The sequence below is a fragment of the Lepidochelys kempii genome, chromosome 5 (assembly GCF_965140265.1).
Source record: "Lepidochelys kempii isolate rLepKem1 chromosome 5, rLepKem1.hap2, whole genome shotgun sequence".
In the NCBI taxonomy this organism is placed as follows: Eukaryota; Metazoa; Chordata; order Testudines; family Cheloniidae; genus Lepidochelys; species Lepidochelys kempii.
The window spans coordinates 38,118,420-38,136,371 of record NC_133260.1 but is presented as its reverse complement, the minus strand read 5'-3'; the positions used below and the strand labels follow the sequence as shown (position 1 = coordinate 38,136,371).

Below are 17,952 nucleotides of genomic sequence, written 5' to 3'. Positions count from 1 at the left end.
TAAGCAGCCAGCTTCCTGTATCCAGGAGGGTGAATGCAGCAGCTGAAGAAAGAGGAGCATTTCCTTTCCAAGCAAAGGAGTGTTAAGCTATATTTGAACTGCACACTCGTGTAAAATTTATTACGTAGCGCTTTGTTTCCAGCTTTCCCAGGAATGTGTCTTTTTGGCTATTAGCTTTGCACTGCTTGCAATTGGATAAAATGAGTTTACCCTCCAGCTGTGAGCACCTGACTTTGGAGAAGGTGGCTAGATTCCGAAGTGCTTACATTCATGGATCACCTTATGCAATTAACAAGCCAATTGATATTAAACAGCAGAAGAGACGGTATGAGGTTTTTTATTATTCTTCAACAAAATATTTTTATTCTGTTGCCTGTAGTTTGCCACTTTAAAGCATAAAGAGGTGAGGGAGAAGGTACATTGTCTATAGATACTTGTTTTGTATTCAAAACTGAACCATAAAGAGAGCTGTAAAAAAAAAACAAACCCTATACAAGAGACCTGCTAGAAACTTCTAACTTCAAATTAATAAAAATGTATATCTGTTCTAGACAGACACAATACTTTTTAATTAGTTATTCAGCATGTTTACCTATTATACAATACTCTATCTGCGGTGCTATATAAATACACTAAGTAGATTTCTCAGAGGAAACAGTAAAGCTTTAGAATTCAAGAAAACTAAGGTTACTAGTGTTTCTTAACCTCAGGCAAATGAGACTGAAAGTTTAAAAAGATTTTACACTAAGAATTTAATTACTTGTAAATTGCTTTTTAATTCTAGCTCTCAAATTTTCTATATTGTATGGAGTGTTTGGTCTAAAAGGTTTGTTCCACATTTTTTCAGAAGATGGAAGAACTCAAAGTAATCTTCACTAATCTGTTTGTTAAATGTTGTTGACCACCGTATTAGAAATTGCATTAACATCCTGTTAGATGCTTTCTTTATAAAGTAAGCAGTTCTATGGCAAAGCTCCATATTGCTGTCATTTTCCTTCCCCCAGTGTGCACACATACATTCTCTCTTACTTAATAGCCTGTGTTATGTGTTTGAGATTCAAAAGGCAGGGAGGTATGTCTATACTAAAGGAAGAGTTCTTCTTTGTGTAGCAAATTTAACATTCACTTTCCAGTCCATCTTTTTCAAACTGAGCCTGACCTTGGGAGGAGAAGGGGAGGCTTCCTTTTGGACTGGAGTGAAGTTGTTGTTGAAGCAACATGTCAAGAAATATCAATTTCTCACCCGCCTAATTGTATGGTTCGAAATCAAAAGTCATCATTTCAGTTTGGACAAGAGCTCTGATTTGCTTCGGAAAAATCAGGCTCTCCTAACACTCTGCCTCATTTGGGTAAGGGGAGACGAGTGGATTCTTGACAGAAATGCTCCCTTCCTCCAGCCCTTTCCTCCAAAGTATTCACCGTTGAAATCTAAAACCGTCATCACAAGCCCTGTAATATATCACATAAACTTAGACAGTTCGGTTAATAGATGAAAATGTCATAGGTAAGATTTCTATGGAATTAGCTGATTAATGTGGAGATTTAAAAATATGATGTGATAACTGCTTAAAACTTACTTAGCTTTTGTGAAACTTTGATCCAGTTTTAACAGCAGTACACCTTTTGAGCACATATCTAATAATGAGATTAATGCTTTTAAAATATTAATTCAACTTTTTATTTTCATATTCAACTAACTCAGCACACATCGGTGTGACTTCAGAGTAATATTTCTAGTAATTTTTCTATTTGTTAAGATATTGAGGCATTGCTTTAGCCTTAATTTGTATTATTATTTCTATGCAAAATCACTCAGCTATTGTTTTGGTATATTTCCTTTAAAACTGTTGAAAGTGAGAGCTGAACATTTATTTCTTAGATGCATTGAGGAGAAAGCTCTATTCGTGAATGCATTTTCCAGTAACAAATGACCGTCTGTAATCTGCAGTTCTGTGTATTTTTAAAATTGTTAGTTTTGAATGGTGACTTGAAATAACACAGTATGGGAATTCAGAGTCTGGTATGGAAACAAAGTGCTCCATTAGAGATCCCATTGAAAAATCCTAAGGGTATGGAGTTTGGAAGTTCATGGAACGCACTGTAACCTTCCCAAAAGTAAACAGTTTTCCACTCTCTTTAATCAATGTGCTGACTAAGGCTCATTTTAATCTGTGTTTAGTACAGCATGTAGAAGATTTAGGGTTTGGTATCATTTGTACAGCGCATAGAAATGCACATCAGCAAACAGTAAATGGACTTTTTAAATTACAAAGCAAACTGAGAAAAAGTCCTCAGGAAGAAGCCACATCTCATACTTTTTGCAGCTTCCTTTCTGAAACATGAGGATGAGAGGATATAAAGTTCTATGCTAGAATTTTGTTTATTTTTGTTGAAGCTGGAGCCCTGTCTTCAGTGCTAGACAAGAACAAATTACTCTGTCCTCTAAACCAGCTACTAAACATTCAGGGTCAGATCCTCAGCTGGTGCACGTTGACATAACTCCATTGAAGTCAGCGGAGCTACACCAATATGCCCTGAGGGTCAGATCCTCAGCTGGAGTAAAATTCATAACTGAATTTTACAAGATATGCAGCATAACACAGGTGAGATTGACCTTCTTTGTAAAGCGCTTTGAGATCTACTGATGAAAAATCCTATATAAGAGCTAGGTATTATTATTCCTGTTGTTTAGGAGCCGTGTTTTATTTGTAGGAGTGAGCCAGGGATATTTTCCTCCATTAAACCATCTCTTCTTGGTGGGGGGATGTATTTCTGTTTCTTCTACTCTTTACAACTTTTGTGATTATCATCATCATCATTATTTATTATTTATATTATTGTAGCATCTAGGAGTCCAAGTTTTAGACCAGGACCCATTGTGCTTCATCTCTAAGAACTTCTTGTGGCTTTCCACTATTTAGGAATTAATAAAGCACTGTATATTAGAAGGAAGAACTGATCCTTAGTCTACATCTATCCTATTTGAGATGCTCATGTTAATAGCTAATGTGTCACTTCAATAACTGGGGAGTCAAATAAAGCACTTGGCACAATTTAGTACTATATACTACTCCTACTAACTTTCTTTTAAGTATGAAGGGACAACTCAAGAGTTCTATGGTGCTCCAAAAACTTGTTTCATTTACCCACAGAAGTTGATCCCATTAAAGATATTACCTCACCCACCTTGTCTTAATTCAAAATCAAGTCAGTATAAAAAATGAATTTAAACTAGTTTCAGGTGCTGCAGCTACCCTGAGTCTCCTAGCCAGTTTATTATTCTATTTTTAAATGTAATTTTTCTTTCATCTGATGGTGTCTGGAAAAGCTCATGCAAATAATGGGGTAAAATGGCTGAGACCCTGACCCTCCAAGTTCCACTCAGTGGGAACCCGATCATCTTTAGTGGGGTTCTGTGTGAAATATGCAGGATCACAGCCGGACTGACTGAAACAGTGGAGGGGGAAACTCACTATTCACACAGTACTGTCAGATACACAACGTTAAATATATATTTTCCTCATTTCCCAGTCATTTCAATTACAATATTCATATGTGTTACTTGTAAATATAATGGGTAAAGAATTTCTAGACATAATGTAATTTCTAGATTGAGAGTGTCCTGTATAATTTAGGAGCTTCTATGCCAAAAATTTGATTGTTAGAAACTTTTTGTTTAACTGAAGAAGATAAAAGAGTGAAGAGTCAGCGGAAGAACTCGTATGATCAAAGTCATGCACATACTTAAGTATTTGTAGGATTGGGACCTTAGTGCTGATCTTGACTCAAGTGAAGCAGCCTTAAAGTGAGTGAATAAGGAAATTGCACTCCACAACAGATGCTCAAACTAAGTTTGCCCGAGACTGGATTTGTAAACCTTCTAGGCATACTGCAAGCCATCTCTTTTCTTGGGTGTTTGAGAGAGGTGTGGCTGAGTTGTAGGCTGAAGGAAGTTTTAGGTGCAGCCTTGCAAATGGATAGGATGATTATTTTTCTCTCACTGGCAGAATCTGTTAGTTGGTGTGTTGTGTAACTGGAGATCTGAATTAGTAGATTTTAAAATTTGTAGTTGCCTGTTTTATAATAAGAGGTACCTAAAAGCTTGGATAAACCTAAATAAATAAATCAACTGAATTGGCTGATACAGAAAATAAACTCTGCAGTGTCCAAAGGCTCAATTACCAGGGTTGTATGTCACTTCTTGAATTACTACCATGAAATTGTGAAAAACGGCATGTTTGTGGAGGTGAGTTCTGTTGAAATTGACATAAACAGATCTTGGTTATACAAACAGATGAGCAGCAGAATATCCATTTTTTATATAAACAAAATTCTGTTTTGAATTCTCAATAATGTGCCATATAAATGGAACATTCACCATAAATGTATTTTCCTGCCTTTCCACACCTCCTCTTCATTTCAGGAGGCTTTATGAATTCTGAGAAGTTTAAGCAATAAGGGCTTGAAATCCATGCGAATTGCATGGGATATGAGTGAGGCCAGCATTTGCCTCTCAAAGCTGTACTGAGCATGCTGTCCGGTATACAAGGAGCTTCCCATCCAAGTCTTTCATGTGGTAATAAATTGAAAGCTAGCCCAGATATGGAGAAGGTAATTGATGCAAAATGTGCCAAGGTAGAGGGGGTAAGCATCTCCCCCTGGCTTAAACCCCTCCTCATACCTTTTCCAGAGCTAGATACTGTCATGACTACCTGATTGAGGGATAGTTACATCCATGCTATGGAGTTATGGTTAAGAATACCTACTCTGACTGCAGGTTCCCTTGTATGCAGTGGTAAATTCTGATTATTTTACAAAGTGTAGGATGTTAAGCATGTAGATTTCTGATTATGAAATTCTGTGTATTATGCATTGTCTAGTAACATCAGATAAATATTTCCCCATTTTCAGAGAAAAGGCTCTGAGTAGAGATGGTATGAATTTTCCAAAGGAATATTTTTATGTCAGAAAATGTTGATTCATTGAAATAGAAACCTTTTGCAGAACTGTGTCACCGCTGACAAAAATTCATTAACAAAAACTGAAAAAAAAAGTTTTGATAAAGTTGAAATGATTTTTGGAATGGATTGTCATGATTTTCTTTTACAAAACATTTTTCTATTTCAGTATTTATTGTGTATTATAAAATATAAAATGAAAAAGTAAAAAAATCGTAATGAAACATTTTAAGTTTATTGACATGAAATGTATTGATTAACCTGAAATACAATTTTGGAGGATTTTGGTTCATGGGTAATTTTGTTCTCGAACAGAAGAAATTTCAAAATGACAAAACTCTTTGTGAAACAAAAATTCCAGGTCCCCCACAGCTCTAATTCTGAGTATATTTCGATTTTTGTCAGATCATCAAGCATGTTGGTATCCATGGAAATGATTAGAATGGTATCCATGGAAATGATTCAATAGTAATAATACAGTGGTGGGAGCTGGGACCTGGACTATGGCTCATATATTAGTTGTGTCTTAGTGTCCATAAAAATAGAAAGAAACAATCAGTGAGCCACAGCATACTGCAAGCCATCATTGTAGTGAACCATGAAGAAAAGCACATCATGTTCTGAGAAAGAAATTAAGAATTAAATAAAAAGGAAACTAATTAAAATGTGGTTCTTAGTTAGATATATAAACAATCTCTGGTTTTCCTCTTTTTTTTTCATTTACTGGCTACAAAGGATGATTGACTTGTTTTTTAGTGAGGTGAAGAATGACCACACTGCACCTTTGGGTGCAGGGGGGAGAAGTGGGGGGAGGGCATCTCCGGCTTGCCTGGGGAGAAGGAATAGCACTTTATGGGCGCGGGAGGGAGAGAGAGGCTCAGAGGTTACTGCAAAAGGGGTGAATGGTAAATGTGGCAATGCTGACTCATCTCTAGGACCAGAAGGGCTGGGGAGTTGAAAAGGAGCAAGCCTGGCAGGAGGAGGAGCCCCTTTCCCCCAGACCAGACAGAGCAGTGCCCACCCTCCCTCCCCTTGGAGGTGGCAGAATACCTGCTCTGGGCATCATGCTAGTCACTCCTTTCTAAGGGGGGCTGGGAAGGAATTTTTCCCTCACCACCAGATTGGCCTAGGTGGAGTGTGTGTGTGTGTGGGGGGAGGGGTTCACCTTCCCCACAGGGTACAGGGAGGGCTTTGTTATGGTGAGTACGGATGGGAGTTAGGCTATGATGTCACAACTCATCACATAAGTGTGGGGCGGATGTCCAGTGCATGTACTCCATAGGGAAGGGATACAGTGAGCAGATAAATGGCTTAGTAAAGGACTTAAAAAGGAGGTGTTGATTAAAGGAGTGGAACAGGGTGTGGCGGGGGGAGGGGCTGGGGCTCCTATGACTCATATGGCAGGGAGCAAACCCCCTTTTTTTATAGCCCACCTTAATTCTTGTTCGAGGGGGGAATGGTAAGTTCCCAGGAGTGGTTGGCTGGGGGGCCAGAATGGAAAAAGAAGGGCTGAGGGAAACACCCACCTGCCCCCCAGGTAGATATTGAGTGAACATGGGGTTACCTGCACTATACATTTTTATCTGCCGGATAGTCCCAGACGCCTATTAATAATAAAGTTGCAGCCTGATTAAAACCATATCAGGTGTCTTCTGTCCTTTTTTCGGTATAGCCGGACTGTGTGCAGTAGTTCCATTGCAAAAGAACATACAATATTTAGTTAGTATGTCATTTGTTCCTGTGTTTTTCAGAGTGTTTTTTTTCAATATACCTATAGTACAAAATACACTCCTGAAGTTTTTATTTTAGTAGTGTGCATGTAATGTGAAGTTTGTAATATTTGAACAATGAAATAGATAATCTTGACCAACCCCAACACCCATTTAACATATTGTTAAAACTATTATAGGCCTCTGGTTTTTTTCTCTGAGACTGGTTTTAGACCAGTATAAACTACCCTGGCTTCAATTATGTCTCTCTTGATTTACTACAATATAAGTGAATCAGTCCCTATAAATCTTCTTTAAACACCGATGACAGGATTCTGATCTCATGCTGGTTCTACACTTCTGTAATTCCATTCAGTTCAGGTGAATTACTCCTGACTGCCCTGATTTGAGATCACTATCAGTTCCTGATGCTCTAATTATTTTGAATCCCCTCTAAAAATCATTGGCTGATACATTCTTAAACCTAAATTGTTTTATAACTTCAGCATTTTCATACTGGGGAAGGAGGTCAGCCTATTACTGTCCGGTAATTCAATTTTGCGTAGCTGTTTTTATTATGCCAGCAGTTTGCATTGCTATGGCTCTGAACTGGGCAACATAGCTTCTGAAGATAACAAGATATGAATCTGCCAATGCGCTTAAAATGAATGCTACTTTGATACGTTAGTGTTACATAAATACATTTTACACTTTGAAATTGAAAAAGTTTTAGACATTGAAAAAGTTTTACATCCTAATTTTGATTACCATAAAATTTTTCTTGGTAGGAAAAGTCCCTTGAATTCTAACCAACTAATTTAATAGCTTATTTTTTATTTTCCAGTCTTTCTTAATGTAAAAAACAAATAGGCGCTTTGTAGGAGCCGACTCTGTAAAGACAACACACACCACTCACTCTCTTGCACATTCTCGCTCTCCTCCACTCCCAAAGGTGTGATGTTTTGTGATGTGAGTTGTGTGCCTTGAAGAAAGAGTGGAGAAAAGCTAACTCTTTTCAGTATCTCTGAAACAGACTTAGTTTTCTATCTTCACTTATAGTCAGGTAATCAGAACAGTCCTAATTTCTTGTTAGGGCATGGCAAAATGGAGGGTGATGTAATGTATATAATCCCTGTGTTTTTATTGGAATTCTCACTTATGACCCAGACAGGCAATGGCCATTAATAAAGTAAGTGATTAAAAACTTCTTGTTCTTGACCAATTACTTTCAGTGTTCTGAGAACATTTGTTCTCATGGTTTAACTGATCATTTTGTTTCAGTAGTCAGCATTAGAAATACAACAGGAGCTTTTCTTCAGGGCATAAATAGTGAATATGATTTTTATTTTTATTGCGTATGCTGCAATGCCATTAGTGTGATAGTAGCTGTTCTCATATAAATTTATATTTAATAGAAAAAAAACCAGAAGAAAGGCTGTTGCTTCATGCAACTCACTGAGTCTTCTGAATTTGTAAACACAGATCAGTTTGAAAAACAACTCCAGCTATCAGAGTAACAGCCGTGTTAGTCTGTATTCGCAAAAAGAAAAGGAGTACTTGTGGCACCTTAGAGACTAACCAATTTATTTGAGCATGAGCTTTCGTGAGCTTTGAGCTGTAGCTCACGAAAGCTCATGCTCAAATAAATTGGTTAGTCTCTAAGGTGCCACAAGTACTCCTTTTCTTTTTGCGAACTCCAGCTAGTTGCTTTTAAGTTCAGTGTTGCCAAATCTAATGGTTTTATTATGGGTATCACAGTTTTTGGTGTTTCTGAAATTCCTAGCTCCTTGAGGCTTATGATTAGGTGAGGCTCCTGGCTTTCATTTTTTTAGAGAAAGAGAAAAGCTTGAAAATATGATCCATGTTGCACCCTTAAGGGTCAAAAGACAAATTAAAAAACCCTCAACATTATTTAGTTAATTAATTATTTTGGTTATACCAGTCTCATAGTTTTGGGGCCTGATTAATCAACTACTTTGGTTTGGCAATACTATTTTAATTATCACATCCAACATTTTGTTTTATGGATTTACTTATGAAATTAGCAAATATTTGGAGCAGAAGTTCTTTAGAACCTAGACTCAATTGAAGAGTATCGGTAACACATTGGCATCTTTCAGATGGAACAATAAATAACATATGTCAACGTGAATTTTTCAAGCTGATTTCAGAAACCAAAAGTTTCTGATAAAGCACACTTTAAATAGCATGCACAGAATTTTTAAGAAGTTTTAAAAATTATAAGGGGTTTTCTGCTCTCCTGCTGGTATTTAGAAGGGTCTTTTGTGTGGGCCTGACAACAATACCATTAGAGGCTTAGTCTCACCTTTCTTCCTCTTCCTCCTCTCCACACTCCTACGTATCTACTTAGATTATCTGCTGATTCTATATTTTCAGTATTGCTGCTTCTGTTATTGGCAAAGAGCCTGGGAAGGAGTCTGTGTGCTGTGCATAAGACAAGAAGTACAATTCACTATGAAGAAAACAATGAAAATGACTAATACCCAAAGGGGCGCTAACATGTACAAAACAGCATATTTAGAATGGTCAAATAGATGGGCTCTGCACTTAATCAGGAGGCAAGGGTTCAATTCCCAGCTCAGTCCTAGGCTGCCTGTGTTATCTTGGGCAAGTCACTTAATCTACCTTTTGCCTCAGTTCCCTATCTGTAAAATGGGAATAATGTTTTCCTTCTTCACAGGAGTGTTGTCAGGATAGACTATGATTGTGAGATACTCAGGTACTAGCATGATGAGGGCCCTATAGGTACCAAGAGAGAGAATAAAAAAAGGACAAATATTTTTCTCTAATTTCTTTCAATTCTACTAAACTTAGGGGCTATTTGAAACCATATCAGGCATACAATTTTAAGATAGACTAGTTCGTGCCCCTTTAATGAAGAATAGGAAGAGTCAAATAGAAGACCCCCAAATGCAAATCCTCAAACGTCAGAATTCAGAACTGAATGCATATCTGAATTTTGCAGTTCAGGTATTTCTCAGTTTATTTTAAATGATTTTGTCCCTAATTTTTTTAAAACTCTTCTAAAAATTACGAATATAAGAAAATCAATGAAACTGCTCTTTCCAGTTAAACCAAAATAGGAAAAAAAAGAGTAATAAGGAAGTTCATATATTGTCAATAATTGGGCACATGGGTCCGTCCAGAGTGGTGGTTCTTGCAGGATCAGGGTCATAACTACTAATCATACTTCTGTAGCATATTGATGCTCTTCTCTCAGAGATGTTGGGTGCTCAACACCTTTGAAAGTCAGCCACTTATGTAGGTATTTAAAAATGCACTTACTAACCTATTTTAGGCACCCTTTTTGAAAATCTTGACCTTTTTTCTATACTGCCACACTCCAAGTCTATAGTTTCTCCTGTGCACGTCTGCATACTGCTGTATAGACTGTAGGTATCAAAGCAGAATAATAAAATATCTTCTCACAGGTGCCAATAATTTTAAGCAAGTACTGGCTTTCAGCCAGCCTGACTAATTGTAAAGGCGATAGGATATGGCCAGGAAGTGTGGGCCAGTTATTTGTTTGTTTGTTTTTTCAAAATAAGATGAAAATACATTTTTCTCAAGGTTCTTTCAACAGATCAGAATTACTGGAAACATTCTGGGGACCTTTTTGCTAAAGGTGCAAAAAAGGTCAAAATTATGGTTGTGTTTTTAAAGTATCCGTAATGATCTATTTGTTCAAAAACCTTTGCTGGAAAAAGGGTGGTTGTTTTTTTTTTTTAAAAAGGAAACTTACAAAGCCCAGTTTGAATGCAGACTAGGTTGAAAAAGATAGCCTTGTCATTATAACAATAGGGCATGACACAGTGTGCATTAGTAGATTATTGATGCACACCCAGAAGTAGTTTATTGCTGTTAGAATATGGCTCATTAAAATGGCTGTTTTTTCAAATGTAAGACTAAAGTTTTTACATATTGTCACTTTCGTCCTGACTGGACTAGGAAAATGGGTCATATCTGAAAACATGTTAGTCGCTGTAGGGACTTCCAAAAAGTTTGGACAATTTTTCAAACTTTGGAGAAGCATTTCAAATTTGTAATGCCTTATCTGAACCAATACCGAACCATCTGAAGTTGCCTTTTGCTGTTTGAAATATTTTGCAGTGTCTAGCTGTCACTTCATGTTGCATTGCATCTATTTGTTTTTCCTCACTGTGTGGCAGTGTAACGCAATATCACCTTACCACGCTATACCTCAGATTTAGTCTTTGTCTGGAGTCTGATTTCATTTACACCAGGATGTCAGTTGAATCATATGAGTGTAAAACTGGTGAAAATATTATCAGGAAATATGTAAGGTAATATTGTATTAGAAGTATCTTATACTTATTTATCTACCACAGATTTACAGTAAAGAGAAAATAGGCAGTTTCCTGCTATTTTGGTGAAAAATGTTTTCCACTTTCAAGTCTATAGCCAACAGCAAGGGCTTAATAAAACCAGTCAGAAAGACCGAAACAAGTAACTTTCCTCTGAATTGGTTTAGCATGCAACCAGACACTGACTTGACACATTCTTCTTCATTGAAAGTAATGGAGTGAAACTAAGTACTGATATTTTTTAAATGGCCTCTATCTAGGCAACACTGAATTCCAGAAAAAACACACTACAGAATTCTGATGGCTCTGTATACTAGGTAATTTGTTACACCATAGTTAGAAGTATAGAAAAAAAACTTTGTTCCAGCAAAGAATGCGGTGACATCAGATGTCTGCCATTTCCATTAGTAGGCAAATAAAATAAAATAAAGTTTATCTTGGAAGCAATTTTGTCATACATGTACATCAGTGATGAAAGCTGCTTTTCAGTTTTTTCTTAGAATCCAATGAGAGAAATCTGATTAATCTGCTAAAAGTAGATAAAGTAAAAATGGTTATAAAAAGCCAGCAAAATAGATTTGCAAACAGGTTTTTTAAAGTGAAAATGGATATTGGTGAATATGCATATTGTAAAGTGTTCTATCTCAGCTACACCTTTTTTAGCATTAATTCTTTGTGGATTTTAAATATGAAGACCATGTCACATGTCATTATTGAATGATCAAAGTTTGTATTTTCCCAACAGAATTTCTCATATGGGAAAAGTAGAGTTAATCAAACAGTATTTGTGAAACCAACTATTATATAAATGTTGTCATTTATTGGTTTGCAGATTTGTTTGTCAATGACAAATAACAAACATTATGAGCCTGAACATATATGAGTAGTATGATTCCACAATAACAGTGAATCAAATTTCAGATGTTTATTCACAAATATATTCATGAATCTATTTTTCATTGTTGAATCACTTGTCACTTTTATATTCACAAGTTACCAAGACACCCATAATATAATGGCCCATGGATGAAATTTGAATAGTTTAAAAGACATGCATAACAATAATTTATGAGCAAGCAGAAACCTCACAGCTCTGCAACTATGGTGCCTAGTAAGGAAATTATTTTATGTCCTGCAGCACCCTAACACTGATTTGAAATTTAACTCTTTTGACCCATCCCCCATTACCAGGAAAAAAGTTGAAGTCACACAGTATGTCTGCTATAATATAAAATGGATTCCACCGAGCATGCTCATATTCACACGCATAGAGTGGTCTCATGAGATCATTCCTGACAAACATTCCAAGGCTCCTTGACAGTTCGCTGACTGCCAGGTAACTGTGGATAGCCTTGAATGTCAAAGTATTGTAAACATATTGCCCTTCAGTGCATCTATTTCAGGAAGCCAGGTTCGATAACAAAGTACCTTTGTTTCTGCCAGAGAGCTCAGATGCATCTTCAAAAGTTAATTTGGGCTTAATTATTTTCAATAACTTATTTCTGGTAAGCATGATTTAGGCAGACAACAGAGTGGATGAAGAGGTTTATTTACTCACGCAGCATGGCTGTGAAGTTTAGTGCAACTGCATTTTATGCAAATAATGTAATTAGCTAATTTGCTATGTGACCATAAGCATTGGTGTTGAAAATACTTCGTGGGTTCAGTGTTGGTGCAAAGCATTAGCCTGAGACTAGATTTCCCTTACAGGATTCCCATGCATGGTGGCAACAGGTATGTGGTGAGCCAATCCCGGCTTGTATGACTTGAAAGAGGGGGCAAGATCTTGTGCGGAGTTAAAGGCAATTTGGACGGAGACAGGGATATACAGGGAAGTCTGTATGGGGTGCAGTTGCTGTGTGGGAGGTAATGGGATGGGGAGGGGGGAAGGGAGGGTGCATAGGTTGGTATTAGGGCCACTAGCTCATGTCCAGTCTATTAGCTCAGGTCTCTGTCCCAATCCTGTGTCCCTGTTAGTTTCTGCCACTCCCATTCTGTTCCCTGTTTACCTTCACACCATCTGCTCCTGCCCCACCCTTTCCCATCAATAGTTCTTGTCCCCACCTTTCCCCAAGTAGCCCTTACTTTACCTCCCCGCACTCTGAATAGCTCCTGTCGCCTCCTTCCTTCCAACAGTGCCTCTGTCTCTCTCCTTGTTGTCCCATCTCCAACAGTCCTGTCTCCATCCTTCCGCCCCCAACCCCTATTGCTCCTGTTTCCTTCTACCCCTCCATCAGCCCCTCTTTTCCCCTTATGGGATAATGACAATAACGACTCAGCCACGTCCATCTCTTCATTGGGTACCACATGGTTTAGGATGGCAGGGAGAATAGAGAGCAGACAGAGTGCTATAGCAGCCCCTAGTGGCAGCCTATCTGCACTGCAGCCCTTGTGCTTGTGACATTCAGCATGTTCTGCACGAATGCATGAAGAATGGCCTGTGTGTTTGGTCAATGTGCAACATTTTGCAGGTCTGACACCGACACAGGAGCTATTGGCTTTGAAAATCTCAAGCCTTATGCCTCCCTCCATGGGTCTAACCCATAAACATAGTCTGTCACACCTGTAATGCATGTTTTTCCCTATATAGTCTTTGTACTATTGATATCTGTATCATCACCTTGAGATGCCTTGAGTATGAAAGTTGCTATATTAAACCAAATTCAGTTATTTTCTTACAGATCTTGTGGGAAACATTTATCATTATGTGTCAATGTACAGTAAACTAGCACTCTGTAAATGTCTCTAATTTTCAGGTGAGGAAGGTTAGGAGTATTGCATTTAAAGCTTAAATCCTGTAGCTAATTTTTGAAAGAAATTATGAATTGTACGTTATTTGTCCCTGAGTTTTATTTGTTCCCAGATTTCATAGAATCATAGGATCATAGAATATCAGGGTTGGAAGGGACCCCAGAAGGTCATCTAGTCCAACCCCCTGCTCGAAGCAGGATCAATTCCCAGTTAAATCATCTCAGCCAGGGCTTTGTCAACCCTGACCTTAAAAACCTCTAAGGAAGGAGATTCTACCACCTCCCTAGGTAACGCATTCCAGTGTTTCACCACCCTCTTAGTGAAAAAGTTTTTCCTAATATCCAATCTAAACCTCCCCCACTGCAACTTGAGACCATTACTCCTCGTTCTGTCATCTGCTACCATTGAGAACAGTCTAGAGCCATCCTCTTTGGAACCCCCTGTCAGGTAGTTGAAAGCAGCTATCAAATCCCCCCTCATTCTTCTCTTCTGCAGGCTAAACAATCCCAGCTCCCTCAGCCTCTCCTCATAAGTCATGTGTTCCAGACCCCTTATCATTTTTGTTGCCCTTCGCTGGACTCTCTCCAATTTATCCACATCCTTCTTGTAGTGTGGGGCCCAAAACTGGACACAGTACTCCAGATGAGGCCTCACCAATGTCGAATAGAGGGGAACAATCACGTCCCTCGATCTGCTCGCTATGCCCCTACTTATACATCCCAAAACCTAGCTTCTACCTCAGTTGGCAAATACACATGATAACACTATAAACTTCACCCAACCCTTAGGTATGATGCAAGGTCTTGGAAAAAATTTTGAAGGAGAAGGTAGTTAAGGACATTGAAGTCAATGGTAAATGGGACAAAATACAACATGGTTTTACAAAAGGTAGATCGTGCCAAACCAACCTGATCTCCTTCTTTGAGAAAGTAACAGATTTTTTAGACAAAGGAAATGCAGTGGATCTAATTTACCTAGATTTCAGTAAGGCGTTTGATACCGTGCCACATGGGGAATTATTAGTTAAATTGGGTAAGATGGGGATCAATAGGAAAATTGAAAGGCGGATAAGGAATTGGTTAAAGGGGAGACTACAACGGTCCTACTGAAAGGTGAACGGTCAGGCTGGCGGGAGGTTACCAGTGGAGTTCCTACAGGATCGGTTTTGGGACCAATCTTATTTAATCTTTTTATTACTGACCTCGGCACAAAAAGTGGGAGTGCGCTAATAAAGTTTGTGGATGATACAAAGCTGGGAGGTATTGCCAATTTAGAAAAGGACACGGATATCCTGCAGGAGGATCTGGATGACCTTGTAAACTGGAGTAATAGTAATAGGATGAAATTTAATAGTGAGAAGTGTAAGGTCATGCATTTAGGGATTAATAACAAGAATTTTAGTTATAAGCTGGGGACGCATCTATTAGGAGTAACGGAGGAGGAGAAGGACCTTGGAGTATTGGTTGATCATAGGATGACTATGAGCTGCCAATGTGATATAGCTGTGAAAAAAGCTAATGCGGTCTTGGGATGCGTCAGGAGAGGTATTTCCAGTAGGGATAAGGAGGTTTTAGTACCGTTATACAAGGCACTGGTGAGACCTCACCTGGAATACTGTGTGCAGTTCTGGTCTCCCATGTTTAAGAAGGATGAATTCAAACTGGAACAGGTACAGAGAAGGGCTACTAGGATGATCCGAGGAATGGAAAACTTGTCTTATGAAAGGAGACTCAAGGAGCTTGGCTAGTTTAGCCTAACTAAAAGAAGGCTGAGGGGAGATATGATTGCTCTCTATAAATATATCAGAGGGATAAATACGGGAGAGGGAGAGGAATTATTTAAGCTCAGTACCAATGTAGACACAAGAACAAGTGGATATAAACTGGCCACCAGGAAGTTTAGACTTGAAATTAGATGAAGGTTTCTGACCATCAGAGGAGTGAAGTTTTGGAAGAGCCTTTCAAAGGAAGCAGTGGGGGCAAAAGATCTATCTGGCTTTAAGATTAAACTTGATACGTTTATGGAAGAGATGGTATGATGGGATAACATGGTTTTGGTAATTAAATATTCATGGTAAATAGGCCCTGTCAAGGTCCCTCCCCCACTCTGAACTCTAGGGTACAGATGTGGGGACCTGCATGAAAAACCTCCTAAGCTTATCTTTACCAGCTTAGGTCAAAACTTCCCCAAGGTACAAAATATTCCACCCTTTGTCCTTGGATTGGCCGCTACCACCACCAAACTAATACTGGTTACTGGGGAAGAGCTGTTTGGACGCGTCTTTCCCCCCAAAATACTTCCGAAAACCTTGCACCCCACTTCCTGGACAAGGTTTGGTAAAAAGCCTCACCAATTTGCCTAGGTGACTACAGACCCAGACCCTTGGATCTTAAGAACAATGAACAATCCTCCCAACACTTGCACCCCCCCTTTCCTGGGAAATGTTGGATAAAAAAGCCTCACCAATTTGCATAGGTGACCACAGACCCAAACCCTTGGATCTGAGAACAATGAAAAAGCATTCAGTTTTCTTACAAGAAGACTTTTAATAGAAATGGGAGTAAATAGAAGGAAAGAAATCCCCTCTGTAAAATCAGGATGGTAGATACCTTACAGGGTAATTAGATTCAAAACATAGAGAACCCCTCTAGGCAAAACCTTAAGTTACAAAAAAGATACACAGACAGAAATAGTTATTCTATTCAGCACAGTTCTTTTCTCAGCCATTTAAAGAAATCATAATCTAACACGTACCTAGCTAGATTACTTACTAAAAGTTCTAAGACTCCATTCCTGGTCTATCCCCGGCAAAGACAGAATATAGACAGACACACAGACCCTTTGTTTCTCTCCCTCCTCCCAGCTTTTGAAAGTATCTTGTCTCCTCATTGGTCATTTTGGTCAGGTGCCAGCGAGGTTACCTTTAGCTTCTTAACCCTTTACAGGTGAGAGGAGCTTTCCCCTGGCCAGGAGGGATTTCAAAGGGGTTTACCCTTCCCTTTATATTTATGACAGACCCAATGGCCTGTGATGGGATATTAGATGGGGTGGGATCTGAGTTACCGAGGAAAGAATTTTCTGTAGTATCTGGCTGGTGAATCTTGCCCATATGCTCAGGGTTTAGCTGATCGCCATATTTGGGGTCGGGAAGGAATTTTCCTCCAGGGCAGATTGGAAGAGGCCCTGGAGTTTTTTCACCTTCCTCTGTAGCATGGGGCCCGGGTCACTTGCTGGAGGATTCTCTGCTCCTTGAAGTCTTTAAACCATGTTTTGAGGACTTCAGTAGCTCAGACATAGGTGAGAGGGTTTTCGCAGGAGTGGTGGGTGAAATTCTGTGGCCTGTGTTGTGCAGGAGGTCAGACTAGATGATCATAATGGTCCCTTCTGACCTAAATATCTATGAATCTATGAATGTTTTGAGGGCCATGTTAATAAATTGCTAGAAAGAAACCTGTGATTTTAGGAAAGCCTGAGTATTTTATTGCTGAGATCTTAATTTGACCAGTCCTTTGATAAATTACTAAATACATGGATTCTGAACATATAGGATGATATATTTTCCTCAGCATCTCATTTATTCTCAATAAAATGTGAGTCAAATAGTCATTAGTAATGGTTATTGAATCTTAAGACTTAACTAACAAACTAACTTAACTTTCACAAAGTAAATATTAAGAACCAGCACAGAGCAACAGATATTGGGCACTAGATAAGTACAACAACTGCACCCTTATTACACTGCCTTATTAAATACAAAAAACGGTGTTTAAATAGCATTATGATTATGAGCCAGGAAATTCGAGGCTGAGGCTGACATTCAGGAGCACATTGCGGGAGTTGCAAACATGCAAAAGAGAATATTGGAAGATATACCCATTTGTTTTAATGTATGTCACTTCTAAAAAAAAAAAAAAAAAGTGCTGCTGCTGGATGGAGAGGAAGTGGGCACGAGCTGATTGCAGCTCCCTGGTTCTAAAGTCATTTGTGCTAGCCCTTGTACCAGCCTGTTTTGCAGTAGCCTAGCAGCTACTCTAAAGTTCGTCACCTGGCTATAGGTTCTCAAGGGGCTATCTGCCGTTGGAAAATAGCTGAAGCATCCAATGCCACTTACACTAGGAGCTACAGAAGGGGGCGCAGCTTGGGTTCAAAGCTGAGGATGTTGGACTTTAGTAAGATAATACTGTGACT

The 17,952-nt window shown here is 38.6% G+C and overlaps 1 protein-coding gene across 8 annotated transcripts in view; it reads left to right on the top strand.

Annotated features, from left to right (window-relative positions):
* Positions 1 to 17,952, top strand: part of PDE4D (phosphodiesterase 4D) — a 769,499-nt gene that overhangs the window by 412,536 nt on the left and 339,011 nt on the right. The window contains exon 1 of one of the 8 annotated variants that reach the window (XM_073343993.1): positions 126 to 325. The exons of the other annotated variants lie outside the window; for them this stretch is intronic. Within the exon in view, the coding sequence (XP_073200094.1) occupies positions 201 to 325 (125 nt within the window). The 5' untranslated portion in view covers positions 126 to 200. Of the gene's footprint in view, positions 1 to 125; positions 326 to 17,952 lie in introns of those variants that run through there. 8 annotated transcript variants of the gene reach the window in all.